Here is a 22,981-nt window from a genome sequence, read left to right on the forward strand (position 1 = left end):
ACTTAAATCGGTGAAGATGTAATATAGAGAAATCAAGTGAATAAATTTCAAGAAGAATATATTGAGTATGTTTGGGCAAAATTTTCTTTTCAAATTTTTAGAAATGAGAAATGCATAGAAGGAAATTATTTTTAACAAATTCTTAACCTCCTGTCATTTATTTAGTAGCTCCATATGTTAATAAGGAGTTCTTAACACATTAATCGAGATAATAGATAATAAACGTGTACAACTGATTTGAGATCCATTATTGGGGAATCTCAATGAAGGAATTCTGTATCAGGAAAATTCAAATTTGTTGGACATAATTGAAATTTACAATAATAGTTGGTTTATGCAAAATTCAAAATTCTTGGATGTAATTAAAATTTACAATTATAGCTCATTGCAAAAAAAGTTGTTAAGGTGTGATAATTTTGTGTTTGTCGAGTCTCAGATTAAATGGAATCAGAACTGTTTATGATATTCCAATTTTCGATTTTTAATCGCCTATATATGTGTGTGAATATATATGGATACATAGAATTTAATATCTAAGTCATTCTATGTCCTGAGCGACAAGAAATTTGGATTTCTTTGCGGTGATCAAAGCACTTATTAAAAAAGTTATAAATACAAGCACGCCGATTAATGAGATAACTCATCAGAATAGATGACATATTTTTTTATAATAAAAATTTAGAAATATGATCACTCATAAATCGACATAAAAAGAATATATAAAAATACATAATAAATGATCACAAATCATGATGAGATTATTTTTAAACCTAGCACTTTTAACAATTTACAAGGAATGAGATTTCTTCTCGAATAAATTAGTAGAGGATATTCAACAAAATATTTATAGTAAACTTTTATTTTCATTTCTGTTGCGTGTTTATATAACAATAATCCAGTTCTTATCAATGAAAATTATAACAAAACATATGTTTATTATATTTAAAATAATTATATGTCATTTACAAAGAGAGAGCGCTGAAAAAATGGTGGGGACTACTCAAATTAGCTAAATAAACCGAAGAAGTTAAAATGCAAGTTGATGTGAAGGTTGGTTAAGGGTGCAAACTGTTCGCTTTTAAAATATCGGCTCCAGACTGTCTTTAAAATAAAGCTGTGATCCCAAAGTGCAAATAGATCATATTTTCCCCTCTTCTAAAAAACAAACAAAAAGAGAGTGAAAGAAAAGGCGGGAAAATCTTCATAGTCGGTGAAAACCTCACACACACTCACACAGTCGCCGCTCCTTCTCAATTCATCTCAAATCATCATCTCCAGATCTCTCTCTCCCAGTCTCCTCTCAAAAATGAACGGCGGCGATTATCGCCGGCGAGGATTCGACCGGAAAGACAGCAAGATCTCGAAGAAGCAGAAACTTATTCTCTCCGCCGAGGAAAAACTCGAATCGAAGCTCGGTTACGATCTCTTCAGTGAAGGCGATAAGCGTCTCGGATGGCTCCTCACTTTCTCCTCTGTAAGTATACATTCTAGACACAGTGTTACATGTATATGGCTTCGATGTCAGCTCGAATTAAAACAATTGAATTTGACCTAATAAAAAGTTAATTGAATGTTTTTATGTTCTCAGTAGTAAGTGTATATGCGTGCTTTGTATGGACCGGTGTGTTTGGACTTGAATTTAGCTCTATTTGTGGTTCGATTTTAGTTTGGTGTGAAAAATTAGATTATAACCTAAAAAGAAACTGAAATGGAAAGTAATTATAGGAATAATGAATTTATCCGTATATATAGTTCGAGTTTGGATGAAGGTTCATATATGCTCATCGGTAAGTGTATATGTCTATCTATATGTATCGCTAGTTTGAGGTGAAACAGTTGATTTAACCTAAAAAGAAAATTAAATGGGAAGTTATTATTGGTATGACGGATTTATATCTGTTTATGTACTTTGAGTTTGCATTTGAATCGGAAAATATGAATTTGTCTTGAAAATGAATGAACTGAATGAGTTGTATTTGTTTCCATGTTTTATAGTCGTCCTGGGAAGACGAAGAGACAAGGAAAGTGTATAGCTGTGTAGATCTCTACTTTGTTTGCCAGGTATGATTGTTACCATTCTATTTTTCTAAAATAATAGGTTTTACTGTTTTTTTAAGCTTTGTTCGATGTGCTGATTGTAAATTATGTTTTTGGTAAAAGGATGGTTCGACTTTCAAATCAAAGTACAAGTTTCGGCCTTATTTTTATGTGGCGACGAAGGTACGCAGTAGTTAGTGTTAATACGGTACTTTATTTTGGTATGATGTTTGTGTAAGGATTATGTTTGGTGTAGTAGTTGTATTTGAGTTTATATTTTTGTTGATGTAGGATAAGACGGAAATGGACGTTGATGCGTATTTAAGGCGACGATATGAAGGTCAAATTGCCGATATTGAGATTGTAGATAAAGAAGACCTTAATCTTGTACGGTTGATATTGATTTCCTCTTAAGTTGTGTTATGTGTTTGTGCTATTCAGGGTAGTAACATATTTGAGGTTATAGTTCTGTTAGTATTTCAAGATTATGTTCTTCATATTTCTCTAGAATAGAGCACACTAAAAAATAAATGTTGCATCTTTGGTTAACTCACACTTAAGGTGGTTGTACGTCGCAATGTGTTTCTTACTACCTTTTTCCTTATCAGCTCTTCATCTTCTGAATGCAGAAAAATCATCTTTCAGGCATTCGGAAGACGTATTTAAAGATATCTTTCGACACAGTCCAACAATTGATGAACGTAAAGAGTGATCTAGTGCATGTTGTCAAGAGAAATCAGGCAGAATTTGATGCTGCACAAGCATATGAATCCATACTGGCAGGGAGAAGGTATGTGTTTCCTAGGTCATATCTGATATTAATTGAGTAGCTAGTGCCAAATTGCCAATTATATTTATGTATCAACTTTTGCCAACACCAAAAAACAAATCTAAAAGATATCCTAGACGCTACACTATTGTCTATTGGTACTCGTTATTATTTTAGTTAGTATATGTACTGTATAGTGCGGAAATCTAAGTTTGAGATGATTTGGTGTTGATCTACAGCAAACAACGAACCCAAGATTTTATAGATTACATCAGCGATCTGCGAGAGTACGATGTCCCTTACCATATTCGTTTTGCCATTGATAAAGGTCATAAATACGACTGACTCAGTTCCTATTTATTTAAAACTTATTTAGTTTGTATAGTTTGTTTCTCAAAGTTTTAACTTCAATTTCAGATGTAAGATCGGGGCAGTGGTATGATGTTAGCGTGTCTAGTACTGGAGTCACGCTGGAAAGGAGGACTGATCTTCTGCAACGTGCTGAAGTTCATGTTTGCGCTTTTGATATTGAGACCACAAAGTTGCCTTTAAAGTTTCCTGATGCCGAATATGACTCAGTAATGATGATCTCGTATATGATTGATGGACGTGGTTATCTAATCATTAACAGAGAGGTGCACATGATTTAGTGAATTTTGTCTGTTATATTTTACTTTTTAAGGGACTTTTGCCTGCGGCAGAAAATGTTTCATAAAAGGGTAGTGTTCTTAAAAATAAATTTAAATAATTAAATTATTTATGTAAATTTTAAAAATATAAATTATCAAGGAAAGGTAATATATAATGGTTGATACAACCATTTAGAGTGTTAGGAAGTTAACCAGGAAGTGAGGCTGCAACAAATTGGTACCGCAGTGCACTTTCTTTGCCAATGTTTCAATTAGCTTAACTATCTTGGTACTATCTACAACATTTTGTCCAGAAATGCATTCTCAAATGAACTTGCTACTTACCTTCCAATTTACTTCAGTGTGTTGGAGAAGATATCGAAGATCTGGAGTACACTCCAAAGCCTGAATTTGAAGGGTGCTTCAAAGTCACAAATGTTAAAAATGAGGTAAAATATATATTCTACTATTGTCCACACTGAGTTGTTTAATTACATTATTCATTTTCTTTTTCTAATTTTCTTACTCTTGCAGAAAGAACTTATCTGTCAGTGGTTTACCCACATGCAAGAGTTGAAGCCTGGTATTTATGTAACATACAATGGGGACTTTTTTGACTGGCCCTTTCTCGAAAGAAGAGCTGCGTATCATGGGATGCAAATGAATGATGTATGATCATATTCTTAATAATTTGTTAAATAATTTACTACAAGTTGCAGATTGTCAATTAAGCTACTTTATTGATGTTGATGTAGAGGCTGTCAATGTGTGTTTTCTCGGACATAATTTGTTTCTTATGAATATTTGTATATTTTATACATAGATTATATAAATATATAAGAGAAGTGCTAGGTAAAGTTTCTGCTGCGATAAAGAATTTAGAATATAATGGAAGTGCGAAAGAGAAAAATGTGCAAGATGATTAAAAGCATAATATGGTGAACGCTAGACCTCTTTTTTAGTAACTGATTTGCTATTAGCATTAACCAGCGCTCATCAATTGCATCATGTCAAAGCTTTTCTAGATTAAGATGTTGTAGGTTGGTTCCGAAAGCCGACGTACTTATAAGGTTAAGCACAAGAATTAAAGAATATAACTGTATTTTTTGTCTAAGATTTAAAGTGTAAGAAGCATGACTAAAGCATTTTTACTTTATTGCACTTGCATATATTGCATCCTTTATGTTAATAAAGTATATGTAAGAGCTCATGTATAAACAACCAAGTCAATGACAAAATGATTTTCTTGGATCTTACACCAGCATGACATGTGAGTATTCATATATCCTCACCTTTGTGTTTTTTTTACAAGGATTATTCAGGTTATAATGAACAGCCCAAGTATCAATGATCAAACTAAAACTGCATCTAATTTGTAATTACTGGTGACGTCTTCTATCAGTATACTACATGAACAAGTTCCAGAGTTAATTAGCCAGAAGAAAACACAATTTTAGAGTTATAACCTTTTGTTTTTAATGTACTTACAAATTTATAATTACAGTGTCCTAATGTTTGTGCAGAACAATATGGCCTACTATGATTTATAAGTTTATTGTTAATGATTACATTCAAATTCGTCTGCATCCTACTGCAGGAACTAGGATTTCAATGTGACATGAATCAAGGGGAATGTCGTGCGAAGTTTGCTTGCCATCTCGATTGTTTCGCTTGGGTCAAACGTGATAGCTATCTTCCTCAAGGGAGCCAGGGCCTCAAGGTGCATGTTTTTAACTGTTGAATGGCTTATTTCAGCAATAACATTTGTGTTTAATGACGTTTTTTCTTTGTTTAAGGCTGTTACTAAGGCAAAATTAGGGTATGACCCATTGGAGGTGAACCCCGAGGATATGGTTCGTTTTGCGATGGAAAATCCCCAGGTTGGATATCCTTGCATACATTCATTCAGTTGTGCATTTGTTGCTTCTTCCGAAAGTATCATTTTATAGTTTTGCAGGAAAAGAAGATTAATGTACATGATCTGCAAATTTTTTTGAAGAAAAATACTTTGAGTTTCTTATGAGTTGATCCAAATAATGGCATAGAGTACCTTGTACATGATCATGAATAAATTGTCAAAGTCGGCGGTTGTTTGCTAAACTATTATAATTTTTGTTTGACCTATATGTAACTTTTGTATAGTATCATGTATCATATTGGATGTGTAGTTGTTAGCCCAAAACACCTTGATGTAATAATCAATCATCATATCACACATACTATTCTCATTAATGGGAATGAGCACATGTATTTTTGTTTTAAATTATTTATGAGTGATTACATCCTATTTTTAGGGCATATCTGTTGGATTTTTCTTTTTTTGTCTTATGTGCATTGACTTGTGCTGGAAAATTATACTACAGATGATGGCGTCGTACTCTGTATCTGATGCTGTCTCCACTTACTACTTGTATATGACATATGTTCATCCTTTCATTTTCTCCCTTGCAACAATAATACCCATGCCACCTGACGAGGTTCTGCGAAAAGGAAGTGGAACCCTTTGTGAAATGCTACTCATGGTCCAGGTATGTATTATAAATTATAATACAATAATGTTTAATGTTCTCATCTCACGTCTCTGTCCTCAATATGGTTACACTAGTAATTTGGCTTTCATATTTGCAGGCATATAAAGCAAATATCATTTGTCCAAACAAGCACCAATCTGACCCAGAGAAGTTCTTCGGTAATCAGCTACTTGAGAGTGAGACATATATTGGTGGCCATGTGGAGTGCTTAGAAAGTGGTGTTTTCAGATCTGATCTCCCAACAAGTTTCAAGCTCGATCCATCTGCTTACATGGTATTGCAAATTTATATAGTCCTTTTCAAATTCCAAGTTTTGTTTACATATTCATTTTCCCATTCTTTAAATGTGGCTGCTATTGTCCATGATAATTTGATTCGTGAAGAAGGTATTGAAAGTGTCCTTGGTAGATGCCTGCTGGTGTTTCCCTGAACTTAAATGATCAAATCTAACAACAGCTACATGCTATTCTAAATCGTTGATCATATGGTCAGATCACAGTCAGAAACTTGGACTATAAAAATCTTCTGTACCTATATTCAACATTAGAAGTTCTTTGGATGTATTCCACAATCAATTCATACTCACTGTACCTTGTATCGTACTAAGTAGATGTTTTTAGCTGGAAATAGGGGTTCTTTGTACATCTGCGAATTCATTTACACTTTTGCAGACATAAGGGTAATAAAAATTTTCCTTTGGTTAGTTAATTTCTATTTATTTGCTGCCGGAAATTTTGTTGTGTAATATGTTTTTTTAAGTATTGTGGATCTTGTAATATCACTTAGGGATTGTTGCATATGGTGTTTAAACTTTAATTGTTGGTATCGTAATTTTCTGTTGGTGGCTTCTTTATCTGCCTTCACTGTGCAACTTTTTTTTGTAAATCAAATGCATAAACTTAATTTACTTTGGGCCACATTATCTTGTTCTGCAGCAACTTATCAACAACCTTGACCGTGATCTGCAATATGCTATAAGGGTAGAGGGGAAGATGGATGTTGAATTAGTCTCTAATTATGAAGAAGTGAAGAGTGCCATCATGGAAAAGGTGATGTTCCGTACAATTTCCGAGCTTTCTAGTTACAACTTCTTACTTAAGAATTCCTGTTTCCCAACTAATAACTTGAATTAAATAAACTCCATGATCATTGAAGTTAAAAGAAACGAAAAATCATGCAAGTATTAAAATATCAATTTAAAGAACATGAAAATGAAACAGAAGCATGGCACTATAAAAAATACAGTAGAACATATAGTCACTAAAGTTGGCTTTATGTTCACTCTATGGCTTCGTAAACTGTAACTGAGGAGCAGAGGGAACAAAAAACAAAAAATGAAAAATCACATTTGGAATTCTATTTCTATTCTCTTCTTCTTATTACCAACCTAACATATTTTTAAGTCCTCATACAAAGCAATGTAACTTCCATTCACTTACACTTACCCCTTCAAAGTCTATTGCATGTCATGCCATCATTTATACTCTGTCAGTTCCAGTTTTCCTATACGCTTTTCCTATTTATCTTGAATTTACTTATAGTTCTGGAACTTACTTGACTTGACTAGTTCAGTTGAGCTAAGGTTTGATCATGGTACCTGTATATATTTCTGTTGACTTGGCCTACAAACTTGCAGCTTCTGAGCTTGAGAGATGCACCTTTACGTGAAGAATGCCCTCTCATCTATCATTTAGATGTGGCTGCAATGTATCCAAATATTATATTGACAAACAGGCTTCAGGTATGATACTAAAGTTACTATCACCCCCACATTGTAGGTTAGATTTTGTCATTGTTCCCTTACTATGTCCTGCAGTCGACAGCTTATAGTATCTCAAAGTTCTGGGCTACTCCACTAGTTATTGTCCAGTTAGTTTTGCCACTGATGTTTCAAGGAAGTCTCTGTTGCATTTTCCCCATAGGCTCTTTGGATGTATTTTATTATGAAGTTCTAAATAATGTCTTGCGAAGTTCTCAATATACTTGTGTATATTGCCTCCCTTGCATATTGTTTGAAAGTGCGCAACTAACCATTGGCTTACATGAATTCTCTGCAATACCAGCCACCATCAATAGTTTCAGATGAAGTATGCACTGCATGTGATTTTAATCGACCTGGGAAAACTTGCCTCCGAAATCTTGAATGGGTTTGGCGTGGGGAGACATACATGGCAAAGAGAAGGTAGATATTAGCTGATTGTTTCTTGCCATATTCTATTATCTTCTTGTTCATTTTGTGCTAGATATTGGCTTTTATTTATACAGTAACTTGAACTATGCAGTGATTATTATCACATAAAGAGGCAACTTGAGTCTGAGCTCGTTGATGGTGTGGATGGGCATCCATCAAAACCTTTTTTGGACCTCCCTAAAGTGGACCAGCAATTAAAGCTGAAAGATCGTTTGAAAAAATATTGCCAAAAGGTTTATTTCTCACCACTCTAGTTAAACTAGCCACATTGGTAAAACCTCATGACCTCACATGGTCTGTCATTCTTTAAAACAGGCTTATAAACGTGTGCTTAACAAGCCGATTACAGAACTTCGAGAAGCAGGGATTTGCATGCGAGAAAACCCATTCTATGTTGACACTGTCCGCAGGTAGGTATTTTAGAGTTGTGCAAACGCATTTTGTTGGCCTGCAGGATCACTTATCTCGATCCTAATATGAAACCTTAAATGCTTAAATATTTGAATTTTGTTGTGGTTTATATTTTATCACGTTCTTTTGTTTAAGCTTTCGAGACAGAAGATATGAATACAAGGGGCTTAATAAAGTTTGGAAGGGGAAACTATCAGAAGCAAAGGCTAGTGGCAATCCTATTAAAATCCAAGAAGCGCAAGTATGAGTACATAAATGTTATGCATTAAGCAAGTCTTAGGAACTATGATTGTTAATTATTTATTAGTAATGCTGATTTTTGTGCGCTAATATATGCAGGATATGGTAGTGCTCTATGATTCATTACAGCTGGCTCACAAGTGTATTTTGAATTCCTTCTATGGATATGTCATGCGCAAGTATATATCTTAAACTCCTGATTGATTCTTCTATTTTCGGATATGTACTCATAGGGTCAAGTTCTGCTAAAAAGCTAAAAATAAATATGAGATTATGATAATTGAACACGAGATATTATAAAATTTTATTTTATCTATTATAACATTCACAAGCTTTTGCTAAAATTGTACATGAGATTCAGCGGGGTTTGTAGTTTGTATACTGATTTTGGTTTTTTATTGGAAGCTTCCTCTTTACATATTTTGTGTTGAAAAAAAATCGCCAGAGTCAAAACCGAGTGTGTTTGTGTATATATCTTGTGCTTTGGATGTTTGTTCTCCTTCCATGTTTCAGAGTTTACGTACCTCGTTTAATTTTAGGGGTGCAAGATGGTACTCCATGGAGATGGCAGGAGTTGTCACATATACTGGAGCGAAAATTATTCAGAATGCTCGCTTACTTGTTGAAAAAATTGGAAGACCGCTTGAATTAGACACAGACGGTATATGGTGTGCCCTACCGGGATCCTTTCCTGAGAATTTCACTTTTAAGACGAGGTATATGCTTAAGCAATGTCATGACCATCGCATCATTTTTATTTGGCTACACCATAACCGTAATCTTGGTGTAATATAACTTCCGAACTGTCTAATCTGTACCAAAGATAAATTATAAAAAGGGTCACATGAATGCGTGAAGTTCTGAATGACTTGTTATTGTTAATATTGTGGTTTGCAAACTTTGTTGCATATTGGAATTTCTTCTGTTAGAAATTTATGACCAATTATGGGGGCCTTGTATCTCAGGGACTTGAAAAAGAAGCTCACAATATCTTATCCCTGTGTGATGCTTAACGTTGATGTGGCAATGAACAATACAAATGATCAGTACCAGGTTAATGATCAGCATAACTCTTTTTCCTTATGTCGTCTTTATGAAAAGCTGTGTAATATGCTGCTTTTGCTTCCCTTTTTTTAACAAATCCTAAATTAACTTCTGCTTTGCAGACACTCAACGATTCTCTGAACAGAACGTATACAACTCACAGCGAGTGCTCAATTGAATTTGAAGTGGATGGGCCCTATAAGGTGATTTGGATATATTAGTAGCTTTTCCACCCATTATGAGCTTGATTTTGTTGTATCCCCATTTATTCACAATACTATCTTTGGCATGCAGGCTATGATTCTTCCTGCTTCAAAGGAAGAAGGAATTCTAATTAAAAAACGGTATGCTGTTTTCAATGATGACGGGACTCTGGCGGAGTTGAAAGGTTTTGAAATCAAGCGCAGAGGTGAGCTAAAGCTCATTAAAGTTTTCCAGGTAAACCCTTCTTTACATAGCCCTGCCAAATTTTATTTCCAACCAAATCGTTGGAACCTTGCCCACTTTTTTCCTCTTCGAATTATATAAGTTACAGTTAGTTTAGTAGTCTTATTACTTTAACTCTGCTATTACACTCTCTTTCAAACTTTTCCTGGTTTGCAGTTACCAATTTTTTCCTATAGGCCGAGTGTTAAAATCCCTGCACATTATAATTTGGTTTTTAGGTTTACTGCAAATGCTCTAAAAATGAAGATTTAGTAGCATAGTGAATGTCTCAAGAATGCATTGTGCTTCACACATGTTTGATGCAGTATTTTAAATGAAATTTAATATTGATATATCTGTGCGAATACAAACCGTCAAGATCTATGTTTACAGTACTCAAAAGGCAAAATAATGAGCTGTACTTGCAAAGGTAGAGTACAGAGGATTATAAAATTATACTTTTAGCTTGCTATCTCAAATTGGGAGAAATAGTCAATACATATAAATATATTTGGCCAATTCATTACAAGGACTTCTTGACCACTTGGAGACTTAGGTGAGCACTGAACAGTAAATCGACAATGTATAGATGTCAACTGAATGATGTTGTGGTTTCTAGATAATAAGTGATAGGTCAATTATGCGACACACATTAATATATAGTGTATTATTGTTTTGTTAGTTTCTCATTTATATACTTTTGAGTGGGTTTATTTATCACAACAAACTCTTCTATAAGGTGTTTAGTTTGCTTAAGGGCTGCTGACCCATCTATAATTTAATCAGAATATGGTGAAGATCCAATTGCTGTGCACTTGCATCACCATTTTTCAGATGTGTTTGTACTGGCAGATTTTTGTAATTATATTGTTTTGGTAATTTGTACTTATAGCAACCTCTTCTTTGCAGGCTGAGCTTTTCGACAAGTTCCTGCATGGGTCGACCTTAGAGGAATGTTATGCTGCAGTTGCCGCTGTTGCCAATAGATGGCTTGACCTTTTGGATGTACGTAAAGGAAACAATAAGTCTATGTACTTTTGCGTGGAATATATTATCACCGGACTCTTAGAAATTGCTCTCTTGCTATACTTAAACCTTCAGAATAATCCTGATTCCTTCAGACTATTTTCAACCGCATTCAATTTAATTAAGGGGACTAGTAATTCATGGAAATGAACTGAAATGGAAATCATTTTAGTCTTCATGATAATTTAGGACTGAATATGCTATATAATTAGAGCAAATAGGTCAGTAGTCCGGTAATTAAAAATTGCTTTAAAAAGTTCCACTTGTATAATATATCGACAAAGTATTATTATTAGTTGCTGTAAACAGTTGCACTTGCTTACTTTATCATTGAAGTATTGGATTTTGTTATTATGAAAGATTTTATAATGTCAACATAAACATATGATTTACTTTTATTTTGTTATAATTAATTCTTGTATTATCTTAAACACATTTAGACTTGGTTACCCAGTATGGGGGTATATGTAACTTAAATTATGTATCTTTTTCAGAATCAAGGCAAAGACATTGCAGATAGCGAGTTGCTCGATTATATATCAGAATCGAGCACAATGAGCAAATCCTTAGCAGAATATGGGACACAGAAGTCATGTGCTGTAACTACAGCAAAACGACTTGCTGACTTCCTTGGTGATACAATGGTCAAGGACAAAGGACTACGTTGTCAGTATGTTGTTGCTTGTGAACCAAGGGTATGCATATCTTCTAGCTAGCAAATGGCTCACTAATATTATTATTTTAAATTTGTCAAATGTGATTATACCAATTGAATAATAATTCAACTAGAAAAGACATAGAATGGTTTTACTTTTACTCATTTGCTGGCTTGCGTTACTAAAGATAAGCCTAATAGAAAAGTAAAAGGTAATGGCAACTAAGGTCGTACGTGCATTATGTTTTCTGAACCATGCTTGATGATTACACCTGCCAATCGTGTCGTGTTTTGTACTTTCATGTTTCGTGTATTTGACAGTAAAACCCTTATCCTATCCGAAATGGATTCTTTTACCTAAATGTGAATTCCATAATATGTCTCGTCTACTTTCCGTTTCGTGCTTTTGTGCATACTAAACAAAAGTCCTAATATAATCTAATCAAGAAATATAAAAAGTTATATTTAATGTATAATTATGAATTATAGACAAAATATTTTTATTTAGATGCAAATCTATAAAAACTTGTGTGTGTGTGTGTGTGTGTCTGATATAAACACATTTGCTTCATATACTTTTTTGTCGTCTTGTGTGCCCGAAAACCTATACCCAACACTAAATCGTGTACTTTTGTGTTTCATGTACCAAAAATTAAAATCCATATCCGCACTTCTCGTGTCATGTACTAAACTGCCGGGTCTATATTGATGATGGCCATTTTCTTTTATTATTCTTTTATAGATAAATTCTTTTGATGCTATGCGGTCTTTTGGACCCAGAGGCTTCTTGGACTCACTTATCTTTTTAAAAAGATCTAAGAGTCATCTTTCTCGGGAAGTACCTATGTTTGAGACATCTCTTTACTTGGATCATTTTGAGGATAGAACTAATGAATTGAACTTGAAATTTATTTTCAAAGAAATGAGCAAATAATGTGTTATTTAAAGATCTTTTTGCTATGATCTACTTATATGCGAGATAGTACAGAGGAAGAACTAGATCAGATCAATTCAAACATATTTGCATTCAACTAAATGGGATAGCCCAATAGACCCATAGCTGAAATTGTACTATGATGTTATTGGTATTGACCTAGGAATCATGGCATGATGTACATAGTCACTAGAACAGTGTACTTCCCCATCATTCATTTTCTCTTTTTTGTAACTTGTAGCTGGTAAGAAAAACAAAGCAGGCTGCTTACCAGAAACATTAAGTGTCTAAACTATATTATGTTCCTATCTTCTAAACTGCCAGTCAGATTCCATGCATTATAGTGAAAGAGTAGAACCAATGTCTTAGTAATAGTGCATGGGTGCTTCTTTACTCATGTTGTCAGCTTTTCTCTATCATGTCAATGGGGTGAAGTATGTTTCTTTGTTATTGCTTTTGCATTCCGTCCTTTAAGTTAAAATGTTCATGTGAACAGGGAACTCCAGTGAGTGAGCGTGCTGTTCCAGTTGCAATTTTTGAAACTGATGCTGGTAAGAATATTCATATAATATTAAACCTCGCTTTTTGCTTTTAAAGAAGTTCAGGTCCTTATGTTTTCATTGCAGAATTAATTAAGTTTTATGTAAAGAAGTGGTGCAAGATCTCATCAGATGTCGGCATCAGGTCCATTATTGATTGGTCCTACTACAAGCAGCGGCTTTGTTCAGCAATTCAGAAGATTGTTACTATTCCAGCTGCAATGCAGAAGGTGTTGATTTTTATCCATTTTTATTGATACAATTGTCTTCTCTCTATAATTTTATTGATGTGATACTCTACTTTTTAAGGTATCAAACCCTGTACCTAGAGTTATTCATCCTGATTGGCTGCATAAGAAGGTTCGGGAGAAAGAGGACAAGTTTCGCCAAAGAAAATTGGTTGATATATTTAGTTCGAGGAACAAAGATGATGCTAAAGGGCAGAGAGCTGTTTCTGATTCTGATAATAATGGAAGATGTGGACCAAACATAGAAGATATGGAAGACTTCAGGACCACTGAAAAAGTTTCTGCTAGAGGACCTCGTCCTATTGTTCGGTGTTATGAAGTCAATAATGGAAAGGATGCAATAAAAAGTTCCCAGGTGAACCATTCCAATCAACCCACTGATCATAGCCAGAGTGCACACGAAATGTTAAATCCACAGCAACAAAATGATATCTGCATGAAAGATATAGATAGAAATTCAGATTACCAAGGATGGCTTGATATAAAGAAGAGAAAATGGAAAGAGGCCCGCGAGAAAAGGAAGCGGCGAAGGTACTGATCCGACTTGCATCTAGAAAAGCCTCTTTTTGTTAACAAGAAAATTAGCCTTTTATTTAATTTCAAATTTATTGTGAAAGCTTTTACTTAATCAGTGGCCATTTAAAAGGTTTTACTGCAAATTACTTGCAGAGTATAGCAATATTCAGACTTATATCAATATATTCGTTGTTTTGGTGGTATAAATCGTATCTTGTCTAGAGCTTCTTTTAGTATTATAATGTAGGCTGTGAAAGTGTAAAATCATCTTCATAGGGATGCATTGTCCATATAAAATGGCCCAGAAATCATCCGTTATGAAATTTCACAATGGAGATCTGGCTGCACTTTCCCCGTGAAGTTCTTATAGCGAACCACTGTTAAGTTCAATTTCTTCCTGTTCAATTTGAACAGATACTTATAACTTAAAGATCTGATACCAGTAGTTTGTTTGCATGCTGTTACGAACTATGTATTGTGATACAAAGCGTTTGATAGTTCGTGTTGGATTGCCTCGGTTGTGCAGGTTGGACAATGCAAAGAATCTAAGCCAGAATTCTGATGTTGCTGGGACATCAGGTGGAGTCAATCAGAAGCAAATTCGGGGAAAACCTGGGGTTAGTTCATACTTTGAGAGACAGGAATTGGCCCTAACACGAAGCCACTGGCAGGTGATTTGGCCTAAAGCAATCCATCAGCTCTTGTCTAGGACCCTAGATGTAGCTGTTATTAATTTTTTTTTTTTTTGGGTGTATGCAGATTATTCAGATTGAACCTAGTTCACAGTATGGTCGTTTTTTTGCATGGGTTTCTGTACAAGGAGTTATGCGCAAGATCCCCATAAATGTGCCCCGAGTTTTCTACCTGAACTCTAAAGCTCCTGTAACAGAAGATTTTCCTGGTAGGCGTGTCAACAAAATTCTTCCTCATGGACACAATAATTATAACCTGATTGAGGTACATCATCTCTCCTTTTCACCTGAAAGGATCAAACTTACTTGCATAAACCCCTTTTCATGAATGTTGTGTTTACTTTTGAATGATTTACTAGGTTATAATTGATGAAGATCAATTTTGGGCAGAGAGCAGGAAACTAGCAGCTCACCTTTCTGATCCAGAAGTTGAGGTCAGATTATCTTATTGAAACTTTTAGACTCACAGAAGAATATAAATGTCTAGGTTCTTTAAACATTTGTATAAAATTAGTTAGGTAACTGTTTAACCTATTTGTTAATCACACGTATTAATTTGCTATGAACTATGTATTAATATATTCCAGCGATTCTTAGTTTTATTGAACAGTTCCCTTAGAATAAGTGGAGAACTGCCAGGAAACTATAGCTGCAAGTTTTATTACAAAGAGACGGGCCTGTAAATTTAATATGTTGACAGACTAATGTCTCATCCCCCTCACTCCACCCTCCAAATATACTGGTGAAACAACATATATATGTTACTTGAAATGACAATTTTTATTTGCTCATAAGCAATCCATGAGAATGATTCAGAACTATATTTCAATTTTCTCATGGTGTCTTTATTGTTATATTTGGATTTAAGATTTTGTTGTAATCAAATTTGTTTCTATTCTCAGGGCATATATGAAACCAAGGTGCCATCAGAATTTAATGCCATCTACCAGATCGGCTGCGTTTGCAAAGTGGATAAGTCAGCTGCGAAGCGTAGTGCTGAAGATGGATGGAGTCTGAGTGAGTTGCATATGAAGACCACTACTGAGTGCTCTTACTTAGAACAATCATTTTCTTTCTTCTACTTGTACCATAGGTATATTTCTGGAAACATAGTCAATGATAGTAGTCCTTAGTATATATGTTATACAGTTTTCCTGTGCAGATGAATGGACATCTTTAATTTATGAGTGAGCGAATGACATATTGACACGTAATAAACTGAAAAAAGAGTAGTACTGATAAAATTTAGAGGCACCTACTCCTTCAGCTGCATGTGTATTGATAATATAAGCAATTAAAGCTATGTATTAGATGTGTCTACTATCTGTATAAAACTAGAAATTGAAAAAAATTAAGAACGCTGAGTTACTAATTGTTGATTTCTTAATTACTTTATGTTTTCTTTAAACATATCACTTCCCTTGTTGATTTCTATATTGTTCTTCTCTAGCGGATCTGAGGGACGGGCAATGTATGCAGGGTATTTCCCTGCATCTGGAACAATATCAGTTGTCTTAGTTAATACCGTTCAGAATAAGGAAATAACACCATATATTCTGGAGAGACAATTTCGCGATGCTTGTCAAGCATTTTCTGTTGATTCTTCGGTTCTCAGAGATGGTACTGTTTTTAAGGTTAGTCAGGTGTTCTTACAGGTTAAATCTTTTTTGGTGACGGTACTTTATGTAATGTCTTGATTCTCTGTCATGCATATCACTATTTAGGTAGATTATGTTGGCTCCATCAAGGATGCAGAGAAACTTCTACAAAGGACCATAGTTGAATACAAGTAATCATCCTATCTTTGCAATTCTTTGTATATTCTTTTGTAGTTTTTGCTTCATTGAGTATCAGGTCATGTGATATCACATGCTATGCTGTATAGGGTGTTTACTATAGATACACTTTCAAATTTACTTGTACAAATTATGGCCAGTCATTTGGCACAAACTGGTCCCTTTTGTAATGTTCTTTTCTCTTAAGGATCTGCTCTTACATTTAGTTAATGGGTCAACAAAGATCAAATGGACTTGTTTATTATGTTTAATAGTTGAAAAGTAAAGTTTTTGAAGAAGGCATTTATATACAAGCACATGAAAAGAATATGTGATCAACTAAGAAACTGCCTAAATTATGTATGTGGCCATATTACTTGCTTTATTGTCTAGCTCGCACACGACTAGCATAATATGCCTTGAGTTGAACTGGGAGAGGAATGATTTGTATTGGCAGAGAGCACAGTAGAGGACACACCTAAATGAACTGTGCGATTAAATCAGAACATTAGCTAGGAAGCAGTGTTCCATTGTAGTAAGATAAAGCTGGTCTATATTGAGACCTGAAGTTCAGAATTGGGTTCTAAAGTTCTCATTTTATCTTCCTTTATGCTTTTGTTGACAGAAACCTACATCCTGGACCTGGAATTGCTGTCATTGAGTGTCCCTATGTTAATTCGATGAAGTCAGGGATAAGAGCTCTTAATGAATTTCCTTGTGTCAGTATGCCCTCCAATGCTAATGATAGTCAATATCAGGTAGTTCAATTCTTTCATTAGATGCGCCAAATGTTTTCTTTTATACTCTGGCATTTACATTGACTCTCTCCTGAATCTATCTAGGCTATTGGATGGCAAATTGTTGCTACAAAAAAAGGGATGCAACGGTGTGCTGCATCATCTCAGTGGTTGAATGAGAGGATTTCGCTTTCAAGATATGCACATGTAATATTGTTACCTCTGGACCTATGTACTAAAATTGATAATGTTCATTTGCTAACAAATCTGTTATGGTACTGGAACAGATTCCATTAGGCAATTTTGAACTTGATTGGCTTATACATACAGCAGACATCTTTTTTGCCAGAGCATTACGTGATCACCAACAGGTTGACTCTTTGCCATATGTAAATTTGTATTCTTTTTTTCTGGATTGATCTTATAATCCAATAGTTTGCTTGGCTAATGATGCTTACAGATTGCTACAAAAAATAGAAAATAAAAAGAGAATAATCACCTATTTTTTTGTTTGTGTTTCCAATCAATTCTTCTAAAGTAGCCACTAGCCAGTGTATATAAACCTACGCATGCAAGCTGAGACTCTTAAAACTTTGATATGAAATAAATCCTGGTGAAATAACTCTTAAAAAATTAACCTATTTGCATGTGCCTTATATAGCATGTGCATAGCTGCGTACCGTAGGTCACGAGATAATAATATGTTTACTAAACCCCAAGTTGTTCTCAGGTGCTTTGGATATCTGATAATGGCAATCCAGATCTTGGAGGAACTAACGAAGAAGATTCATGTTATACAGACGAGGTTATGTCAAAGTTTCCCATGTTAGATTGAAACTAGACCTTCAGTTGTGGAAATAATTTACAGCTACCTTGGACCATTAAATTATTTCACTTTTTATTTTTTAAGTACTGAACTGATGGTTTCCGAATAGGTTGATCAACCAGTCCTCACATATCCAGGAGCATATAGGAAAGTGTCGGTGGAGCTTAAGGTATAGAAGCTTCTGACATATCCCCCCCAAACTATTGCTACTGTTTTGTTATGAAGATGAATGTATGATTCCTTTTCTCTGTTCTCAAACTCTTGCTTATGTTTACAGATCCATCACCTGGCTGTCAATGCTCTTTTAAAAAGCAACCAAGTAAATGAGATGGAAGGAGGTGCTTTATTTGGATCAGAACATGACTCAAGCACTGGGCCCCACGATTCCCATGAACAATCTGGTTTCGATGAAGCTACTTCTTGTTCACCAGCATTTCGTGTCCTCAAACAATTGATTCAAAGATGCCTTGCAGATGCGGTAACTTCTGGAAATGTTTTTGCCGACGCAATATTGCAACATTTGTATCGATGGCTATGCAGGTTGTTTTGCTTACAGGTTGCATATTCATCTTATGTTGTTATACAAATATGTATATTAACATTTTCTCCGTTATCCAGTCCACACTCAAAGCTTCACGACCCAGCCCTTCACCGTATGCTTCACAAGGTAATCTTATTTCACATAAGATTTGTTCATTTTAAGCTAGATAAGTGTTTTCGAATAGGAGACTCTGCTGCGTCTTTCTATATTACTCTATCTTCTGTCTGAAAATATCGTATTACTTAAAGATGGCAAGCAAAGCTGTATCTCATTTTGTAAAGTGGTCTATGGTTAAGAAGGAAGCTACAACAGTTCTTGCCAATTTTCGGAGAACCTGATTCTCTTCATGTGTTTTAAAATTGTATGTTTTTCTGACTCATTTATGTTGACAGGTCATGCAAAAGGTCTTCGCACTGTTATTGGCTGAATTTCGCAAGCTGGGGGCTACTATCATATTTGCTAACTTCTCAAAGATCATAATAGACACCGGAAAATCTGATCTATCTGCAGGCAAAGCTTATTGCGATAGCTTACTCAGAGCACTGCAAACAAGGTAGGTCTTACATAATATTTGAAGAGATGTAGCTTAATAGGTTTCAATATCAGTACTCATCTTTTTTAACTCCGGTCTGTCCGTACTATAATAGGGACTTATTTGAGTGGATTGAGCTTGAACCTATGCAGTTTTGGTATTCTTTGCTTTTCATGGATCAGGTAACTCCTTCATGGGCCAGGTTCATCTCTTTAAAAACAATAAATAATGTGAAAAATTGGCCAGCTTCTCTTTATGTTGATTTCTAATTAAAAAGATCTCTTTAGAATCATGACATACAGATTTTTTTTGTTCACTTTTATGGCTATTCGGTCACACATAAAAGGCTTCTTATTTCTGGTGCCAAAGTTAAACGGATACGGAATGTTGTGTAGTAATATAAGTTGTAGGTGTGTATATCAAATTGCTGAGTCTCTGATATTGTTTTTTTTTCCTTTCAATTTTAGTACAACTATGGTGGTATTCAGGCTAAAGTTGATGGTAAATTATCTGAAGATACTGCAAAATCAGATAATGAGGACATGCTTGATGAATCTCAAGTAGATATTGTACCTAGCTGGAGTGTCATGGAAAACTTGCCCAAGGAAATGCAGGTAGCTTGCCTTTTTTAGTAATTTTATCTGTACAGTATTTGATTAGAAACTTGGCTATAATTAATCATGCCTATTCTTTTGGAAACATCATTTCTTTTGAGTTTCAACACTCATCAACAAAAATTTCTAGCTTCTATGTGTGACCAATTCTACAACCTTCTAAATTTTTGTGCAGGATCACTTCGTATTGGTTGTCTCTGAATTTATCTATCTTCCTTGGAAAGAACAAGTTCTCAAGAAAGAATCTATGAGGAACGGAAGTTTATGCACTCCATCAATAACTGCTGCAACTGCTGAAGCTTTTGAGTCACAAATGTCTGATTATATTAGGGGACAGGTATATGTTACAATACATGCATTTCATTTATGTCTTGCTAAGCTTAATAAAAACAACTCAATGTCCTCCAGGTTACTTCTTATTTTACCGGTAAACTTCTTGGTATTGTACGAGATGCCAATCTTCATATGAAGGGAATGGACAAATCACTGAATGGAAATCCACAAGTTGGTAATGATATATATACAGGGGATCATGCATTAGAGTTCATTAAGCATGTATGTGCTGTTATGGCGCTTGACCAAAACGTTCAGCATGATATTCTGGTAACCCACTATATTTTATTTTATTTTTTAATCTTGTCTGGTCAGGTTTAAACTGATTTATATAAAGTACTCCCTCCATCCCAATTTATCTGTCTTGGTTGACTTTTTGTGGTGAAATTGATCAAACTTTGACTGAAATTTATATATATAAAATAATTTTAAAAAATTATATTAACAAAATCTACATCTATTCTATTTTGAAATGTATTTTTTCGATTTTCAAGATGATGTAAAAATAATTATTAGTTACCAGTCAAAGTTTGGTCAATTTGACCACAAAAAGTCAAACAAGACAGATAAATTGGGACGGAGGGAATACTAGAAAACCAGAAATACCTCAACAGTCAACATGTACGGCCAGATTCTTATGCAAAAGAAAATGATTCGAAGGAAATCACTCATGCGATGTCATATAATTTATACAAACTCGTCCCATGAGATGTATTATAAAATATAAACTAACTAATTCGTGGGATGCCAATTTATCAAAGATATTAAGGTATACAAAATTAAGATGCACAGTGAAGAGAACTTTCCTATTGCTGTATCCTTGTTATTTTCTTAAAAGGTCATATCAATACAGAAGGCTCCCCCATAAAGAAAACCACCTACAGATTTCATTGTCAAATTAATGTAATGCGTGCACAGGTGATGGTGAAAATTATCTTGTATATGATTTGAACTTTGAAAATTCGAAAAGTGAATCTAGTTCCTTGTCATAAGAAGGGGAGATGGGACTACCTACTTGCAAAAAGAATACCAACCACTGATAATACCCTACACACACACCATCAAAATTTCCGACACGCTGATAAAATCTACAAATTCTATATATTGCGTACTACCAAACTAAATAATTCTGCTGACATAAGCATTTAGAAACTGCATGCATATCTAAGCTGAAGGACATGAGTCTAGCTTTCATGTTCCAAGTTTGAGTGTCATGTCTGTAATCACAGACTATTATGTTTTATGCTTCTAACACATTAAGGTAAATAACCTATTACTTGCCACATGTATGAAAGCGGAGAAAGAGTCTTAAGTAAACCAGGTTCAGTCTGGATAGTGAATCTATGTTTTATTTTTCCAATTTGTTGTTATACAGATAATGAGGAAGAATCTCCTAAAGTATGTGCGTGTAAGGGAGTTTGCACCAGAGGCAGAGTTTCAAAATCATTCTCTAGGCTTTTCTTTACCAAATGTCATTTGCAGGTAAAAGAATTGGCATGTCAAAGTTTAAAAATTATTACTATTTTGAATTTCATTGTAATATATTGCAGCTAATAGTAATGTTGTGTAGTATGTGTTTCATGTCGTTTTATGGATTAAAAGCTTGTCAACTGCGTATACAAGGACACTAAAGTTTCCTACACAGTAATATCGTATAAGTTCCAGTTTCCATTGTTTGGACATGTGCACTGTTCTCCTAGCTGTAATGCTGTCGATGCACACTGCAATTTTCTCAGAAATGAGAGTGATAATAGAGGGTCTAAGTTGTAATATTTGAGGGAAAAAGAAATTTGTCTCTTAGTTTTGCAAAATATTCCTTGTATTTACACTTTTTCACATGCTCACTTCTGCTTGTGTTGTTGTCAGCTACTGCAATGACTGCAGAGACCTAGACTTATGTCGAGACAGAGCTTTAATGGCTCAAGAATGGCGCTGTCAATGCGGGCAACCTTATGACCGTGAGGTGATGGAGAATGGCCTTCTCCAGATTGTACGACAAAGAGAACGCCTTTATCATCTACAGGACCTGGTGTGCCTCAAGTGCAACCAGGTGAAAGCTGCACACTTGGCTGAGCACTGTGCATGTGCAGGATCGTTCAGGTGCAAAGAAGTTTTTCCGGAGTTCCGTAGCAAAATGGAAGTCCTTTTCAAGATAGCCAAGCACCAGAAATTTCAACTACTTCAAGAATGCACCTCATGGATTTTAGAAGTTAAGTAGTTGATAAATTTTTGCCCTGCACACCAATTTAGATGAGTAGCAAGCTTGCACATAACTATAGGACACACCGAATTGACAAATGCAGATATAAAGTTGGCAAAAGACAAAACGAAACCTAAAGATGCTGGGGTACTGTCAGACTGTCAGTCATACAATAGGCACTGCACATCAGTGACATCACTGATCACTTGTATTGTATTCTCTGTGCGTACATAGTCAGGATCGGAGCATATCAGTAATTGGCTAATTGCTGCTTCATGCTCATTTTGTAAATAAAAATGTAGAACTAATGATCAATATATAATTTTAGCATAAGTTGTGCTCGTGGCATGGTTTAATACATCATATTACCCGGAGCTTTGCCAAATATTCCCATTCATTTATATTAAATCTAATATTAATGTCACCCCTCAGGTTATTGTTATCAACTAGCTGCTGAGTTAAACTTATAATTTCTATTATTTTGTCTTATATATTTTCATATTTAATTTATTATTAAAATAAAGTTAAATTAAAA

At 34.7% G+C, this 22,981-nt stretch overlaps 1 protein-coding gene across 1 annotated transcript; it reads left to right on the forward strand.

Annotated features, from left to right (window-relative positions):
- Positions 1–1,151: 1,151 nt before the first annotated feature.
- Positions 1,152–22,843, forward strand: LOC108215229 (DNA polymerase epsilon catalytic subunit A). The gene is made up of 49 exons (XM_017387634.2): positions 1,152–1,474; positions 1,996–2,061; positions 2,161–2,220; positions 2,329–2,424; positions 2,667–2,827; positions 3,046–3,134; positions 3,224–3,441; positions 3,798–3,884; positions 3,970–4,104; positions 5,033–5,155; positions 5,232–5,315; positions 5,799–5,963; positions 6,064–6,240; positions 6,902–7,015; positions 7,603–7,707; positions 8,030–8,148; positions 8,249–8,390; positions 8,473–8,567; positions 8,704–8,809; positions 8,908–8,987; positions 9,348–9,524; positions 9,774–9,861; positions 9,975–10,055; positions 10,147–10,290; positions 11,188–11,283; positions 11,799–11,999; positions 13,390–13,444; positions 13,520–13,662; positions 13,742–14,211; positions 14,723–14,867; positions 14,956–15,153; positions 15,248–15,322; positions 15,791–15,981; positions 16,339–16,522; positions 16,613–16,677; positions 17,289–17,421; positions 17,506–17,607; positions 17,688–17,771; positions 18,131–18,205; positions 18,336–18,395; positions 18,504–18,766; positions 18,845–18,893; positions 19,160–19,320; positions 19,415–19,481; positions 19,767–19,913; positions 20,089–20,250; positions 20,322–20,516; positions 21,622–21,728; positions 22,113–22,843. Exons 1-49 carry the CDS (start codon positions 1,307–1,309, stop codon positions 22,462–22,464), a joined length of 6,660 nt encoding a protein of 2,219 aa, XP_017243123.2. The 5' UTR covers positions 1,152–1,306; the 3' UTR covers positions 22,465–22,843.
- Positions 22,844–22,981: the final 138 nt, after the last annotated feature.

Source organism: Daucus carota, chromosome 3 (assembly GCF_001625215.2).
Source record: "Daucus carota subsp. sativus chromosome 3, DH1 v3.0, whole genome shotgun sequence".
Lineage (NCBI taxonomy): Eukaryota > Viridiplantae > Streptophyta > Magnoliopsida > Apiales > Apiaceae > Daucus > Daucus carota.